This window comes from Limanda limanda, chromosome 20 (genome assembly GCF_963576545.1).
Source record: "Limanda limanda chromosome 20, fLimLim1.1, whole genome shotgun sequence".
In the NCBI taxonomy this organism is placed as follows: domain Eukaryota; kingdom Metazoa; phylum Chordata; class Actinopteri; order Pleuronectiformes; family Pleuronectidae; genus Limanda; species Limanda limanda.
In genome coordinates, this window is record NC_083655.1 from 9,936,882 (window position 1) to 9,953,860 (window position 16,979).

A 16,979-nucleotide genomic window follows, 5' to 3' on the forward strand; every position below is an offset into this window, starting at 1 on the left:
TCTAAACCCCGAAAGAAGAAAGCCCCCGTATGAACAGATCTGAGCGGAGCACTGATCGCTGTACGACACAGCAAAGTGACAGACATCCACATAGACAGGAAGAAGCCCATTCGACCATTTCACCCTTTATGCTTGTGATTGTTACATTAAGTGAGGGTAGCTGCGCTGGAAGAGAAGGGGAGATTTTTAAGGTCATTGGCGCTTCGAGACAAGCCGGGACTAAAATAAGGAAACACGCGTGAATGTTTCTTTTTTTTCTCTGGCTGTTTTCTGTCACATTGACCCGTATGATAACTGTCAGTGTCGATGCGTGGGTTGTCTGTCATTCTGCGCCGAGACCTGAAGTTATTTTTTCTTTTGGCTCTCCTGCCAACGACCGCACAGAGATTTGACAGATATACTGGGTTGTAAATATTCAGAACCTGAGCCGTGACAACACACGGTGAACACAGGGATCAGCATGTCACGTCCAGATTAAGGGTCCCCATGAGGAGCCAATTACGGCCCCAGTGTGTTATTAGGGAGCAGGGAAAACTGGGTTACAATTTTGTTGGAATAGCTTTGCCCTAGATTTCTCTTGAGATGGCCAATTTTTGTCGTTACCAAGCAAACAAATCTTCACAGTTTGGGAGAGGACGTCTGCCGCGTAGTTACACATTACTCGTGTATCTGTGAAAGAAAATATCACATAATAGCATAAACTCATGAAGCAGAACAGACATTAGGCACAAGGCTGAAACCTCTTATATACATCTCACTTATTCTATAGAAAATATAATATCAGAATGATATAAGAGTACTTAAGTATTGTGTAGTTTTGTAAAGAATGTAAAGTCTGTGTTCACAATATTTATACATACTAGTAATGACAGCAACTCACAGAATGTTGCATATGAAAACATTTCAAGTACATTTCTTCTCTCCCAGAATCGTTTCAGAAAAAAACAGATAAGTAATATTTTAAAAAGCAAAGCCGACGTGTTCCAGGCATGTGTCCAGAGTCCAGAGTCACGACCTGTGATGGAAAAATAATTTACAATAGTTTTCCTTTTGTCCTTTTCCACACGTTTACTCATGCCTGTGTAACCTTTGCTAAAGGCTGCAGAACCCAACTGCTGTGGGAAATTATTGAGCTTTTTTATAAAAATGAAACTATATAGTCGTGGCCCTTTTTGAAAAACATTTATGCCCTCAGTGGGATGGGGCAGAATGTCACAGGAGTCAGGTTAGATATGTCAGGAGGTGATGTCAACAATTTTATAGAAAAAAAAGGATTTTTGAGATAAGCTTTTTATAATACATTTTCATTGAGCTAACACTATTATCCGAAGCGACTTACAATAACAGCAAAATAAAGATGTTTGGAATCTAAACTGTTCACGATCATTTGGGGGTTTTAATTGAAAGGGGACTTAAGAAAGGTAGGAGATGAGGTGTTGTTTTTAGCGAGGAGATTGGGATCCATTGTGTGAACGGTCATTAGGGAGGCCTCTGATCTGATGCACACATGCTGGATTCATGTAGACAGAAGGGCCCTTGAGGGATCGCTGCATTACGGGCGGCTTTGCTTCGCACGTTCTCTCTGAATGTACACACTGTTGAGTCGCATGCAAACCGTAGGCAGGAAGGCCAGCTGTCTTGCATTGAATTTTTCAGGAGGCGATCTTTTTGAGAGCCTCCAGAAGATTGTTACGTTCCATCGTGACACATTCAACGTCTGTAAAAATCAAGACAAATTATAAAAAATTATAAAACAGACATCACCTGACTTCCACTGAAGAATAGCTCAGCATCAAGATGACGAGCAGCTGTCCTCCGGCATAAGTAATGACTGCTCCATCTTAAACTGCCATGACTGAACATGTTCATATCCAGGGGGCTGATTGAATAAAAGCTTTGTGCAGTTTTATGGTCAATTCTAAAACAAGAAATGTAATTTCTTTTTTTTTTTTTTTCTCAAAACGAAAGGCCAAGCTTCCACTTATATAAGAGAGCTGTTTTTATAACAGGTAATATCACTGGGCTATAAACTAGAAGGACATGCACCTGAGGTACAGGCGGAGGTTCTGATTGCTGAGCATCGAGATGTATGTACTCACAGCAGCAGAATACCTGTTCACACTGATTTAATCACTGACCTTACTTTGTCAAAGACGAGCTGAACACGAGTAAAACCTGGCAAACAAGGCTCAATCCACTGGGGGAAAGAAGCCCAATTATCTAGGAGGGGAGTTCGATTCAGAAAGGCAAATGATCAATTAAAAGAACGTGCTGCAGTGGCGTTTGTTCGTCAGTAAAGCTGTGAAAACCATCCTCAGAAGGTTTGGTTCCAATCCATTAAAAACATTTTAACATCATCATTATTTCTGTACTTTCCACCCGCACCTGTCAGAGTCAAAGGTCAACGTCCTAGTTTCCACAGAGGAATTGTCAAAGTTTTATCAAAACCCAATCAGCCGAGGGACTCGCTCTAATTGAGGAAGCAAAGGGATAATCAGTGGAGCCTGAGTGTTTTTTCCGGTGTGGCTTCGCAGGAGGAGGACTTCTCTCGCAGTGATCCGTTCGGGGACAGTGATTTGAAAATGAGGTGACATGAGCTGACCACAAGCAGTCACTCTCTCATCTGCCTGTGTTTTCTATTTTTGTCAGCCAACATGTGTTTCTCATGATGGGACCTGACAACTCCCCCGGAGCAGGAAGGGCATCAAAGTGGAGGGAGGCTACAGGGGGAAACAACACCGACAAATGCAAATTATGCTCCGATTCACTAAAGATGTCAAAGGATGAAATGGGAAATTTGTAGCGTGGCAGAAATGTTTGAGTAAAATCCATCTTGTGCTCGGTCACTACATTTGCGAAATCAATTGTTTTCCTCCTGTTTCCTTCAAATTGGCTATTTTTTACTTGAGTGCACTAAAAACTTTTCGCCGAGGTGCATGTCTGGCTCAAATGGAATGGCTGTTGAGGATAAATGGGAAGGTTTGGGGAAAGGTTACATGTGGAGCTTCTACCTCAGAGGGATAGTGCCAACTTCTGCTCAACCACAGACAAGGGTATTAATAAAAGGTTATTTAACTGAACACACAGAGACACGGACAAGTTCCAGCTGTTTAAGATTATAATGGGCTGTTCGATACTGGATTAAGCTCTCCGTGTTGGATGAGTGGTTCGACGGTGGGACCCTCTGGGGCGTTGTGGCCGAGGCACCAGTGGTATAGGTAGTGACGTGGTACGTGCAGCAGCAGCAGCAGCAGCAACAGCAGCAATGAATCACTGGGAAACAATGCCTCTCTCTGAGCCTCATGAGCTGTTTGCAGATCCACAATCATTCCACAACACAGACACCACGGGAAAGTGCTTTGAGATCCTTGGTGTGGTTTAATATGCCACATGAACTCAGGCCTGCAGATTGCACAAAAATGTACCTGTTGTATCTGATGCATGTCCAATATTTTCTTTGTCTGAGTAATTGATGATCATTTCAATATGGCACAAGTTGATAATATAGACCAGTTACTGCATTTTTTTACTTGATAGAAGTGTTTTTCTCCCCCACAGGCAAAGCACAATTGTATCTGATCCTGCACACATTGTGGAAATCATCTGTGATCGAGAGGCAGGAGAAGAGATTTAGCTCATCTTCACTTCATTGTCAGCCTTTCGCTCCAAAAGCGTCTTCTCTCGGAATCCAAGAAGCGACTTATTATTTTGTTATTTCTTACTCTAACTCACTCAAATGGAAATGCCAGCAGGTGTGGCACCCCCCCCCCCCCCAACCCGGAGAAGCACGGAGGTAGACGCTCGTGCACGCGCACGCACGCTCACATATGACTCATCTCGTCTAAACTAAAGCACTTTGTCAGAGGCGCCCATTCACGTTGCACCCATGCGAGGACGCGCAGACTCAATCTCAGCTCGGAGCGCCACATTTATAGTCAGCTTGGCTATATAAGTCCATTCAGCATCTACTCTTAAAGTAACTATATACTTGTTTCTTCAAAGGAGGTGAAGGAGGAGCATCTCGCCAACTACCTGGCAACCTACCCGGCTATACTGGACCTCCTATAAAGACTGAAGGTGCGTAAAGCTTCTTCTTTTTTATTTCATCCACATTGTGAGCTTGAAGCTTATTTGGCGCGTCACATCTGCTGGTTTTCACACATCACAAAGTGCATTTTTTTTTAGTCTGAACTGCATTGCTATTTCGCACACAATCTAGTTTTGTAAAATGGAAACAGGTGTAGCTTTAGCCGGGTTCCACTTCCACAGTCTATCCATTCGTGCGCCAAATAGAATCTCTCTTTTACGCGCAAAGATTTCACATTGTGCACCTGTTCCACGACCCATTCGCATTATTAAAACAGACGAAGGCGAATTAATAAACAGTGTTACAATAATAAATCAATGTGAACACGTTATTTCGTATAGTTGCCAGCCCGTTACATGTTTCCAATGTCCGTTTCTCCGTGCGTAAATTCCTCTTTACGCAGCACATTTTACACCAGACTTCAAATGAAAAAATATACCTGTCCCATGAAAGTAATCTGCGGATTTCCTTCTCTTCCCAGATTCCTGTTGATATCCTGACATGAAGCTCAATTTACTTGGTACCACCGTGATTCTGCTTGTTGCCTTCTTGCCGCGCTACGAATGTCGGGCTATTGACAGCCCTGGCGGTGCACTGCGCGTCCTCGCTCCCCAAACCCAGAACTCCCAGCAGCACCAGAGGTCGGGTCCCATTCTGGAGCGGCTCGGAGAGGAGGTCTTCGTCCGACTGGGCAACGGGGACTCTAACTCTTTCCCATCCTCGTCCATGTATCCCGCCGAGTCGCCTGCCATCTACAACAGAGCCCTGCAACTCCAGATGACGCGGCGTCTTTTACAAGGGAAAGTTGGGAACATCAGGGCGCTTATAGGCGGCTTCGAGGACCGCGGTGACGACTCGATGGAGAGGGGCAGGAGGTCCGAGGACCCGCCGATATCCCTGGATCTGACCTTCCACCTGCTCCGGGAGATGATGGAGATGTCCCGGAAGGAACAGATGGCTCAGCAGGCGCAAAATAACAGAAGAATGATGGAGCTCTTCGGGAAATGAAGAGCTCCTTCCAGTCCGCCAAAGATCTCTTCTCCCTTTCTTTTAGTTTTCAATTTTTGTTTTTTTTCTTGCTTTTTTGCCATCAGCACAAAACATGCTCTGTACAATATAGTGCTGCTGTATCACTCTATTATTTAAAGCTTTAACCTCAAACTATGGAGCATAAACGGGCTTGAGTCATAATGATCCGATTGTACCCTGCCATTTTAATGTTGGTGTCAAATCTGTAGAATCGCACCGGTCTCCATATCTGAGATGAAACACCCAGATAGTTTGAGACATGGAATACTGCATTAGCAAAATTGGATTATGGATCACTGTATTTATGATATTTATGTTTGTTAATAAACTTATGTGCAACCAGTCATTTTCTGTTGTGCAAGAGAACGTCTTATATCTATATTTTTTAATAAAAGATTAAAAGCACTGCTTACACTTCTCTGTGGACATCCTTACACTTGAGTTAATAATAACTACAATGAAAACAATCTACTCCCAGTTACTTTAATCTCTAATTTGATTAGATACACTTTCATATGGTTTATTGAGACACACATTTGTAATCTTACATTGGACAATAAATGTTTACTGCAAAGCAAACGCATGGTTGGAGAGAGCACAAATGGCCACTTCATCTTGAGAATTGCCTACACAGGTATTGATTGAGAAAGCTTATTTTTTCTGACTGAATACAAAAAATCTTACATGGTGTTACCATGGCATTGATCTGCGACCAAGTCGTGGGCTAACACCATGCCTCCTCTCCATCACACAGACACAAAAAGAGCTGAAAAAGGAAATAAAAAATGTAACCAAAGGAAGCTGTGAGAGAGCGCCCGCGGCCATGCAGGTGAAGAACACAGCATCCTTTCTCCTAAACCCTTAATCCTCAAGAGAGATTTCTCATTATACCAGTAAGAGGCAACCACAGAGAGCTCAAAGACGCACCACTGATGGCTAATGAGTGTGAAAGATCCGTGTGTGTGTGTGTGTGTGCGTGTGTACTTGCTGTTTTGATCCTTGACCCACAGTGTCAGGGAAAACTAAACAAGAGCTATGGATGTGAGTCATCCTATTCTGTTTGGCCCACTTAGCAACTTGGGGCTTAGCGCTGCATTGAGCCCATTTGTAAAGGATCCAACTCAGGGAGAGATGGTGAACAATAATTAGATGGGACTCCGTGGCAGACCTGCTGGGGAGTCACAGCAAGGTGAGACCACCGCGGGAGGCGAATAGACGACTGACGGCCGGAGGAGGCTCACTGCAGCCGCCTATGTACAGTAGGTTGTGGGCAGGGATGGTAACACAACCATACAGTACACAGGGATATTATAACTGTCTGAACCAGCTATAAAAAGAGCACTAATGCCTTTGCTAGCTGGATTTTCTTCGACAGAACTAAATTGAAAAGGGTGTGAGGAATAGATGAATGGAGGGAGAGAGAGAAAAATCTGTCTTTTCCCTTTACACATGAGCACAGAGTTATACAAAATCTAATTCTTTGGTATTTCATACCCTTTTTTAAACCTGAAGTACAACAACACATGTGGAAATAACATGAAAATGAAGATTGGAGCTCTACTTGTTTGTACAATTTAGTTTTAATGACACATATAATATAATACACAATGATTTGTCCACAATAGGAAAATATACCTGTGTTACACGACTAATAATACAGGCCGTTTTGTGTATGCGAAATACTGAAATGTCACAGTGATAGTTTTGTACGTGGGCAACCCTAATAATGAAGTCATAAAGTATACGACAGGTAGGAAAACCTAAGGCCGCCTGGCTCTGGTTTCTGTCTAATGATGTAGTTTAAGCTGTGGGTTGGAAAAGGTCAGCTACATGGAAATAAAATGTATAATCATGTTCGAATTCTGGAAAATAACCAAACTCACTCCTGTCCTCTCTGTCATTCAGTTTGTCCAAAAAACGAAAAGTAAGGAAGCAAAACTTGTCTTAAATAAGAAAAATAAAATAAAATCCGTCTGTAGGAAATGATGCAAGCTCAAACAATCACAGCAAGAGATAAAGTAGAGAATAGAAACCTCTGTCTCTTCTTTTACGTCTACCTCAGAGACTCAGATTTTCACTTTGGCACGGATCTTAATCCGTCTCACTGTTCCCCCCAATCTGAGAGGAGAAGGATCGCAACTGGCCTGAGACCAACATCTAAGAGAGACACTTATCCTGCTCCTGGTTTAGGTGTTGTCTGGGCCGGGCGGCTGGCGGCTAAGTCGAAGCCGGGCTCTTCACCACGCTGGGCGAGGGGTTTATCTGCTGAGGGGGAGGAGGCTGGACTGAGGCGGCTGTGACTGCACTGCCTCCAGAAACAGCCTGGGTCCCGTCTCCGTCCCCAGCGCCTGCTTCTCCGTCCTCATCCAGATCGTCTTCGTCGTCCTCATCTGTAAAAGAAAGTAGGACGGAGACGCAGGTCAGAGAAACTATAAAACTACAGAGAGAGTATGGTGACAGGTGTGGCAGCCTCCACCCGCTGGAACACAGAGATCCACAAGGCCTTAACTCTGGACACTTGGAGTCCACCTCCACACAAAGGCTTTTAGTTTTAACTACTAGTCTCATTTTCCCCAGCGTGCATTTCCAATTCTACTTTCTGTCCTTTTTTTATTACCTTTGCCAAGGAGCTTTTATTTTAAACCCTGCATGTATGTTGATTGCTTTGTTTATATGCAAGATTAAGCCAAAACTACTTGACTGAATACCACCAAAACATTTCTCTCAATGAAATTTGGCAATCCAAATAAAAATCCAAATCTCATGAATTTAAATGTGATATCACAAGGGGACTGATGGCCCTAAGCTGAGGTATGCACTCTAATAAAGGCCATTTTCGTTTTTATTTTACATTTTCCTGAGCCTCTTAATTGGTCTTTGGTACCTCATAAGCTGCTATATGAATCCAAGATGTTATTATATTATTATTATTATTATTATAGATAACTGATCTGTTATCGACCAGGATCGATCTCTGCCCTTTCACCTTGGATGAAGTCGATGCCGCGCAGGGCCAGCCCCTCCCTCTTGAACTCCACGGTGTAGTGATCCATGTTCTCATAGCCGCGCTCAACTTTATCCAAGTGTGCCGTGCTGGATGCTACTGCAATCCTGAGTGCGGAAACAGAAGTTAGCATATTTATAGAGAGAAAATAATCACTGTTAGGTCGTCAATTTAACACTCTCTATATTTTGTCAATCTGTGATGTTTAGCACATTCTACAAGCTATTTCAAAATGCCACTGCTAAAGATAGGGATTTGCGGCATTTCACAGAACTTCACTCTGGCAGCTGGCGGGTGTGATCTCGCCCGCTGCATTAGGCTGGTGGATTGACGTGTAGGTGCGGATGTAAATTTGGGAAGTGACTCACTTCAGTTCAGAAAAAACAGGGCACTCAAAAATAATAAAAAACATACACGGTAACAGTGTGCTGCTCTTCTTTACATCGCAAACCAGGGTGATTATTAATGCATAGAAAGGTACTCACTTTTCAAGGAGAGGCTTTGTGTTCTGAAAGACACAATATAAATAAAGACTAAATATCCATTTAAATTATCCATAGAATATTTATAAGTGAAACCATTTTGAAGCGTATAACAAGAAATTGAAACCCCCATTTAGGTCCCTCATTGTGTCTCTGACCTGCAGGAATAAGGCCATCTCTGGCTCCTCCATGGTCTGGATCCCACTCTCCACCGTCTTGCAGCTCTCCTCCAGGTGGTCTCCGTACTTCCTGGTCAGGCCCCGGATGTAGTTCAGCTTCTCTTCCTGTTCGAACGTCACCTTTTGACTCATCTCCTTCTTCTTCTCCTCCAGGACGGAGTACAACTGATCAAACTTCTCGCACACCAGAGTCTTCTGCCTCCGTCCGTTCTCCTATGCATGCATGAGTGTAAAGGGCGAGATTTTAACTTCTATAACTCCGTCTATAGTCATCAAGCCTCACAGTCTTCAGGGAGACAAATGTATATAAATGCAAAGCAAGGTTACAACTGAATATTTGAGCCAGAAAAAAATGAGGAGGTCGTTGCTGCCTTCTGTGCACTGTTGTGTAAATAACGTAAATGACAAATATTCTGTGTCGCCTGTCCTCTGCTCATGGGGCTGTGCCATGTGTGCAGGGAGGACAGTGAGGCTCGTTCTGCATGACCGTCCTGAGCGATGCCACTGACCGCAATCCATGGGGGGGGGGGTCTCTCTTCTACAACCGACTGTGGACCATAGGAGAAGCTGTCTGCTCTCCCCCCATCAATTACTCGTTTATAATGTCAGTGTGCCAGAAGCAGAATATCGAGGCCTGCTAAGTGCATGTGGAGGAACATGTGGAAAAGAGGGCATGTAAGCTGTAAGATGTAAGAGTGAGGCATTGTTACATTTAATTCCTCTCTCCACCTCGCTGTCTTTACCTTACAGACAGATAAAAGCAGCGAGAGTGGCAGTGAACAAGGACACATTAGTTCTGTTGGTTCCGACGGTGCAGGTGAATGCAGGCGCATTAGTGTGAGCACTGAGTGAGGTCAGCTTGCTGTGTGAGTGAGAGGCCCGGCGGCCGGCAGCGGGCGGACACTGACCTCTACCACACGACAGGCTTCCTCCAGCTGACTGATAATGCCCTGCATCCTGTCATTGTTCCCGACCATCATGGTGATCCCGTCGCTCAGCTCTGTCTGGGGGGGCAAGGACACGTAAACACCTGAGATCCAGTGTGAATCAAAACTGGGTCAAAGTTATGATGCGCTTAAGTCTGTCTACCTAACCCAGACGCCCACCCCCACCCTCCAACCGGTCTGTCCATTCATCCACCCCCGACGGTATCCATGGTTTCCATGACTACGTTCAGGCCTCACCTTCTTGGTCTGGTAAACGCTGCTGATAGGTGCCACCTCACAGTCTTTGTGATCACCGAACACCTTACACATGGAGCACGTGGGCACGCCGTGGGTCACACAGTAAATATTGATCTTCTCTTCCTTGTGGACATCGCACATGGGCGACGCCTCTTCCGTCCTCTCCGGCGTTGGCTTGCTGCTGTTGAGGTGTAAAAAAAACAACAAAACAGTGGCATCTTCATATTATTATTCATATTTATATATATTTATATTTTTTATCCTGCTCATAGTGTAATCATCGTCCCTATATCTTACAATTCCTGTTAATACTGTGATAGTCCATATATATTTCTTACTGTACAGATCTTATTTATTACATTTTCACTTTAATATGCACAATACTCATATACTTCTTATTGCCACACACTGCCACACACCCTCCTCCAACCACTGGTCATTTGAACATTTGTACATTTGCACTACTGTTACTTTTTTACTACTGTATTACCCCGCCTATAGTGTATTCATATTTATATATATTTATATTTTTATCCTGCTCATAGTGTTTTCATCGTCCTTATATCTTACAATTCCTGTTAATACTGTAATATTCCATATATATTTCTACTGTACAGATCTTATTTATTTACATTTTCACTTTAATATGCACAATACTCTGCACTTTTTTTGCACTTCTGGTTAGACGCTAAACTGCATTTCGTTGTATATGTACTTGTACTATGCAATGACAATAAAGTTGAATCTAATCTAATCTAATGTTCCTGTCAGCACGCACATTTTAGTGCATATTGGCTGAGGGCTGCTTGATAATGTCAAAGGTACACATGTCAGAAGTTTATTGATGATCCATCAGTCCTGACTTGCCGTGCACATGGACTGACAGCACTGTAATCGATAGATCACCATATTGCTGTTCAGTACACAGGTGTGGTGCAGGTACACAGGGTTTTTATTAATTTGTCTTCCCATCTACATTGTCTGGATCTTTGTCTGTAAAATGTGTAAATTCCCACAACTTCTCGATCCGGTGTGAGGATGAGCATCCAGAGTGTGAGTGGATCTGACGTCTTTCAGCGATACAGTCATCTGCTAACATCTGTGTGGATGGATGACTCCGACTAGAGACATCCTGTCATCCACTCCAGCTCGATGACTCAGGAGCCACTGGCACTGAAACCACCAACTGCTGCATGTGATGACTATTTCTCTTAATTTTGTGTGATATCACGAGAGACTCTATGTGTGCGTTAAACCCGTCTCACCTGCTCGACTCCTGCTTGAACATATCAATGATATTCTCCACAAGCAGGTTCCTCTGTAGCCCGTAAACACCGTGCCGGTCCAGCACCACCTCGTGCCGGCAGGAGGGGCATCGGAAGCGCCCACCTGACGTCAACGTGCCACTTCTTGTTGGAAGGTACGGGTTTGATGCCTGTAAGCGGTCACACCCAAACACTAGATTAAAGAGGTATCAATCAGGGTCTGAATTGATGTGTAGCCCTAAGGGAAACGTGTTGTTGTGTTGTGTTGTGTTGTGTTGTGAGACAAATATGTAATTAAACATGCTTTTTTGATCTCTGTTCTATTACAGTAATTATGTTAGACCGTGGTGTTTGTTAAGGCTACGGTTGTTAAGGGTGCATTATAATTGCATAAGTGAAACTGTGGAGAATAGTAACCCCACTAGAATGGACACGTGGATGAGGTCTGTGATGAATAGATTACCTCTGCAAATTATTTCTGCATTCCAGGTTAGGATCAGTCCTCTGCCTGAACTAACTCCCTCTGCTTATAAGGAGATCAAAATTTCAACTGAATTCTTTTGTTTGTTAATCAGCAGGATAACGCCCAAACTACTAACTACTGAGATAGATTACCCAGAAACTCTGGGGAAGAATGTGTCACAGAGTCACAGAAGAACACGATAAACTTTGGTGTGGATCCTTATCAGGGGGCAGATCCAACTATTTCTCTCTCTCTCTCTCTTTAACGTGGCAAAATAGGGCATCTCCGTTGACTTCTCACTGAATAATTCATGGTTCCTGATGAAACCAAAATCAGGAATTGTTGAGGGGACTGATATCTATGACTTATGCCATTTCTTGTTTACAGATCCACGTAAAAAGACACGTTCAATGAGCTTATATGCTGTGTCATAATAAGGGGACTGCTAGTGGAGGTATGTGCTCGGCTGTGTGCTCTTCTAAATAATTTCCCTCTGCAGTTATGAAACAATAATCCACTGATTCATCGGCCTTTAGTGTATAATACATTATAAATATTATATTATACAAGTATAACCCAATCACCAAGAAGTTCATATTAGTTATGAAGTGATTTAGAGCAGGGAGTAATACTTGATCCAAGTTCTTTACACAGATCATGTTTGTATCCACAGCCCTAAATGCTATTTTTATTTCTAATGAGAATAAAAAAGAAAGTGTTGATTTTCATTTGAGAGTACACACATGTTATATCTGTTAGCAGTCATTCGTTCGTGGGGAGATCAGTGGGGGTTGAAATGACCCAGACTGTCCTGGTGAACGTGTGATGTTTACAGCAGTTTCCCTCGACCACAACAACAACATGTCGGTGCGTCCTGTTGCCTACCTGGAAGACGTCGTTGGCACACTTCCTGCAGAGGTTGTGTTGGCACGGCAGGATGACCACGGGCTTTGTAAACATTTCCAGGCATATGGGACAAATCAGCTGCTTCTCCAAGTTCTCCATGGTGTTCATGCTGTGACTCGACACGTTGGTCGAGGCTCGGGAGGCCGGCAGACACCGAGTCAGACCGAGCTGCTGCAGTTAGCTACTCGTCGGGTTTGCTGCGGTAGGCCCCGGGTCAGGCGGAGGCCCTGCTGCCTGCTCTCGTCTCTCGGGGTGTGGGGCTCCTATCTCGCTGCTGTCAGTTCTGTTTATAGCAGCTATTGCTGTCACGTCAAAGGTTGCCATTTTTACCTTGCCCTTATTTGAAACCGAGCCGGGCGGCGCTGAACAGCTGCCCCCCCAGGCCCCAGCACTTCCACCAGAGTTCCCTGGGGGGGGGGACTTAAGGACTTAAGTGTTGTTTTCTGCACCACGTGTAACAATATCACATATTACAATACCTCCATTTAAAGCATGTAGATAAGGAGGACCATACATGACATAAGTATAAATAAATAAATGTAGAAATAAATACAGAAATAAATAAATAAGTAAATAAATAAGTAAATAAATAAACGTGGAAGAAATGTATTTAGACATTTCTGTTGTTATCAACGTATTTATTTATTTATGCCGATGAGCTATAAAATATATATGCTCTTAAACATTAATCTGGATTACGTCCCAGTCAGACAACTAAACGTTTAGAAAAATGGATGAATGATAATATTAATCAATAGAGACATTACACACAACAATGTCAATATACGCGCCGGGCTTGTTTAAAAACATATGTGGACTGATCCGATGCTAAGTTCAAATGCTAGCTATATCACAGTGAAAATCAACAGGTACACGACGGAGTCCAAATTGGCCTAAATACATTTACCACCTGGATAAACTGTGTTGTATTTATGTCCAGTGTGACAGGAAGTAGTAAAGAAAATGTATTCAAAGTAAACTGAGGTGATCGTGTAAGTGCGCTGCGTTTGATATGAAATAACGATGAGAACAAAGCAAAAAAAAAAAAAGTTTGGAGAATGCGGGCATCGATCCCGCTACTTCTCGCATGCTAAGCGAGCGCTCTACCATCTGAGCTAATTCCCCTTATAGTGCATTGTCGTGCAGCCGTTATATATATAGTTAACAACAGTACCAGTACCGTGACGCTGGCTCCTCCAATGACAGCACCTGCAGACAACCCCAGTGTCCACTCACAGTATCTGATTCAACTTGGCCTGGTAATGTGTCCGAAAGTCTTCGTATTTGTGTGTCAACAACGTGACAGTAACTTCGAGGTTGGAGGACATCTGTGTGTAACCGTCATGGCGTATCGCAAGTCGATGTCATCTCTAAACACAAACCCGATGACACTGCGTAACCGAAGCGAAACTTAGGTCATCTTGCTCCGTTCCCTTTATCTTTTAACCTCATTTGACCACTTACGAGGGCCTATTATCCTAGTTGCCTTCTTTATGGAATGCGTCCCGGAAAGCGCCAGTTCACCTTCGATAGCTCAGTTGGTAGAGCGGAGGACTGTAGTGGTTGCATAGGAATCCTTAGGTCGCTGGTTCGAATCCGGCTCGAAGGAGTGAATCTTTTTCTTTGTCCAACGTGCACTTGATATTTTCCCTTTACTAATTCATTTTTTTTTTTTTTTTTTTTTTTTTTTTTCAACCAATAGTTATTTGCTTAATGAATCCTTTGAAGTGTTCTTTTATATAGGTACTCACTCGGCCCCTAATAAAGGTTCCTGTTTGTGATAAGCCCGTTTAGTACAAATAGGGTTTGTATACAGTGGATTCATGTGACAAATATATCATAAAACGTTTGTTGGATGTGTCAACCGTCTCGACATATTGTCACTTCATCATAAGAAGTGAGATGAGATGAAATCAAACAGACAGTTTCCTTAGGTCGCTGTTTCGAATCCAGCTCGAAGGAGTGAATCTTTTTCTTTGTCCCACGTGCATTTGATATTTTCCCTTTCTGATTCATATTTTTTGTTTTTATAAGTTATGTCATTCATTTATGTGAATTAAGCAATGTTTAAATTGCAAATAAAAATTTGATTGATGACACAAGACATGCTTTAAAATCTTGTGCTACAGTTTAAATGGCATAGTACGGAGAGTTCACCGTCTGATAAAATTAAACGTGAATCGGCAAAGACTATCAAATTTAAATGCTAAATAATATTATAATAATAACAGAATAAAGAAAATAGAACAGGTATATAGCCATTTCAAAAGCAATTTTATTGTGTGTGTGTTGTGTAGAGTGTACCTGGTATAATTTGGGTTTCTCCAAACATATACAAATACATGCTAAAAAGCAAATACAGGCTTGGCAGAGGCGCTAATTCTCTTTTATAATATTCTACATATTATACTTAAAAAAACAGGGTCTTCATTTTACGACAGGATTCCTGATCACTGCTCCTCTGTTAATATCCTGAAACAAATTAAATATTTGTAGGATCAGTTGATTTTTTTTCACTGTCATACAAAAAAAGGTTCAAATTTGTATTACAGTTTTGATAACAGTGGAGATCTTGTCACTCAGCGTCCTGCGTGCTCTGCACCGTTGATCCCTCAGTTCAAAAGGTGACTCACCTGGTTGCAGCTATAGCGAAACACTGTCATTTGCTTTGACTTTGACATTCATGTGGATGAATTGGAAATTATAATTAGCTGTTGTGCTGAGGATTGCAGCAAGTATTACGCACTAAGTGGCTTTTTTAAATAATGGCTGTTACTCCTTTGTGTTGCTGCACAAATACAAGCCTCTGTCCAGCACAGCTATTTGAATCAGGGATTGAAAGGTTCGTACATGTGTATCAGTCTTTTTAGTTAATATAAATAGATTTATGATGTCTGACTGATTTCTCAAGAATGGACTGAGGAGATAATCTCCTTGAAGTGTGGACATTTCAATGCTCCTCACAAGCTAGAGGAACTATTCTTTAGTAAAAGAATTTTAAGTTTTTGATGTTTCCAAAAAATGTAACGACTTGATGCTGCTATCGTTGCAGGTATTTGAGTTGATCCATAACTCTTCTGGTTCAGGAGGAGTCTCACCTTGCTGACATCTATAAACGACTGGTCCTCCACATCCTTGCAGAACTTGTTCATGGCACAAGCACAAGCAGCAGCTACTTCCAAGGTCGAGGACAACACGCAATCCCTAAACAAGGTATTTACTTATTCCCTACCAATAAGCAATATCTGTAGAGTCCCTTTGCAATGGCTGTTTTGAAAGATGCTTTTAAAATAATATTATTATTACTCGGGCTACCTAGTAGATTTTATCTAAATCGGATTTAGTTTTAAAACAAGGCTTACCTCCTTTTTGCAGTAGGTGGTGCTATCGCTATCACTATACTAGAACCATAGATCTGAGTCAATAACATTCTTTTCTCTCTTTAGATCATATACCTTTCACCTTTGCATCTAAGACATCAGAGGATTCAAACATCACTGACACTGTGACATTAAAGCAAACTGACAACAAATAATTATTTGCTTAATGAATCCTTTGAAGTGTTCTTTTTGGTATATAGGTGCTCGGCCCCTAATAAAGGTTCCTGAACAATCCTGCACACAAGGAACACATCGACATTCACACTCATACAGCGCCCTTTTATAGAAATCTGATTAGAGACTAACATGTAGCAGATACAATAACATTTACCTGCCCACGCTGTTCACCTATATACAATCACAGGAAACTGTACGTTTGCCTGCTTGGTGGCATCTGACAGCATTGAGATAATAGAAATAGAGTGGAAAAGGTTATCAACTTTATAACATAAAATAGTTGATTGATTTCTTTTTCTGATTATCGTGTATGATAAGGTTAGGCATATGCATTTTCCTTTTTGCTAACAAATTATGTTTCCTTGTCACTCTCTGACACTGTGGTTACATCACTTAACTCAGTTTAAATCAGTAAGTTATCAGTTAGGCTAAACCAGTATGAGTGCATATTCATTAACAGGCAAGCAAGTGCTCGCCAAATGCTCCACATTCAGACGGCTCCTAAAAGTGAATTCAAATGAGATCAATTAAGAACATGTTCCGGCTGATGCCTTTGTGATTGAAGTCAAATCGTAATTGTCAAGCCATTACTGTCTGACTCATCATATTGCAGCTTGTCAAATTAAGAGCAGTTTGGAGATTTCTTGAAAAGCTGACATGAATATACCGCACAGTGCTGCTGTTGAAGCTCGACACTGCTGTGACCCTCATATTCCTCTGTTTTGCTCGGTGGTGACATGAAGTGTTTTAAGAATAAAGCAAAAGGGTCTGCAGGTAATACCAAGGCCACAAAATGCTCAACCAAAGGTGTCTCACACTCACA

At 42.3% G+C, this 16,979-nt stretch overlaps 2 protein-coding genes and 2 non-coding genes across 4 annotated transcripts; 2 read left to right on the top strand and 2 right to left on the bottom strand.

Annotated features, from left to right (window-relative positions):
• Window positions 1–4,588: 4,588 nt before the first annotated feature.
• crhb (corticotropin releasing hormone b) lies at window positions 4,589–5,095 on the top strand. Its single transcript, XM_061094077.1, has one exon. The coding sequence runs from the start codon at window positions 4,589–4,591 to the stop codon at window positions 5,093–5,095; it is 507 nt and encodes a 168-aa protein (XP_060950060.1).
• A 1,648-nt stretch (window positions 5,096–6,743) lies between these two features.
• trim55b (tripartite motif containing 55b) lies at window positions 6,744–12,909 on the bottom strand. The gene is made up of 8 exons (XM_061093987.1): window positions 12,579–12,909; window positions 11,231–11,400; window positions 9,966–10,146; window positions 9,690–9,785; window positions 8,761–8,994; window positions 8,606–8,628; window positions 8,103–8,227; window positions 6,744–7,506 (listed from the first exon to the last, which is right to left on the bottom strand). Exons 1-8 carry the CDS (start codon window positions 12,705–12,707, stop codon window positions 7,334–7,336), a joined length of 1,131 nt encoding a protein of 376 aa, XP_060949970.1. The 5' UTR covers window positions 12,708–12,909; the 3' UTR covers window positions 6,744–7,333.
• A 742-nt stretch (window positions 12,910–13,651) lies between these two features.
• On the bottom strand, window positions 13,652–13,724 carry trnaa-agc (transfer RNA alanine (anticodon AGC)). Its single transcript has one exon. It is a non-coding gene; the product is annotated as a tRNA-Ala (tRNA).
• A 398-nt stretch (window positions 13,725–14,122) lies between these two features.
• Window positions 14,123–14,208, top strand: trnay-gua (transfer RNA tyrosine (anticodon GUA)). Its single transcript is given in 2 exon segments — window positions 14,123–14,159; window positions 14,173–14,208. It is a non-coding gene; the product is annotated as a tRNA-Tyr (tRNA).
• The last annotated feature ends 2,771 nt before the right edge of the window (window positions 14,209–16,979 follow it).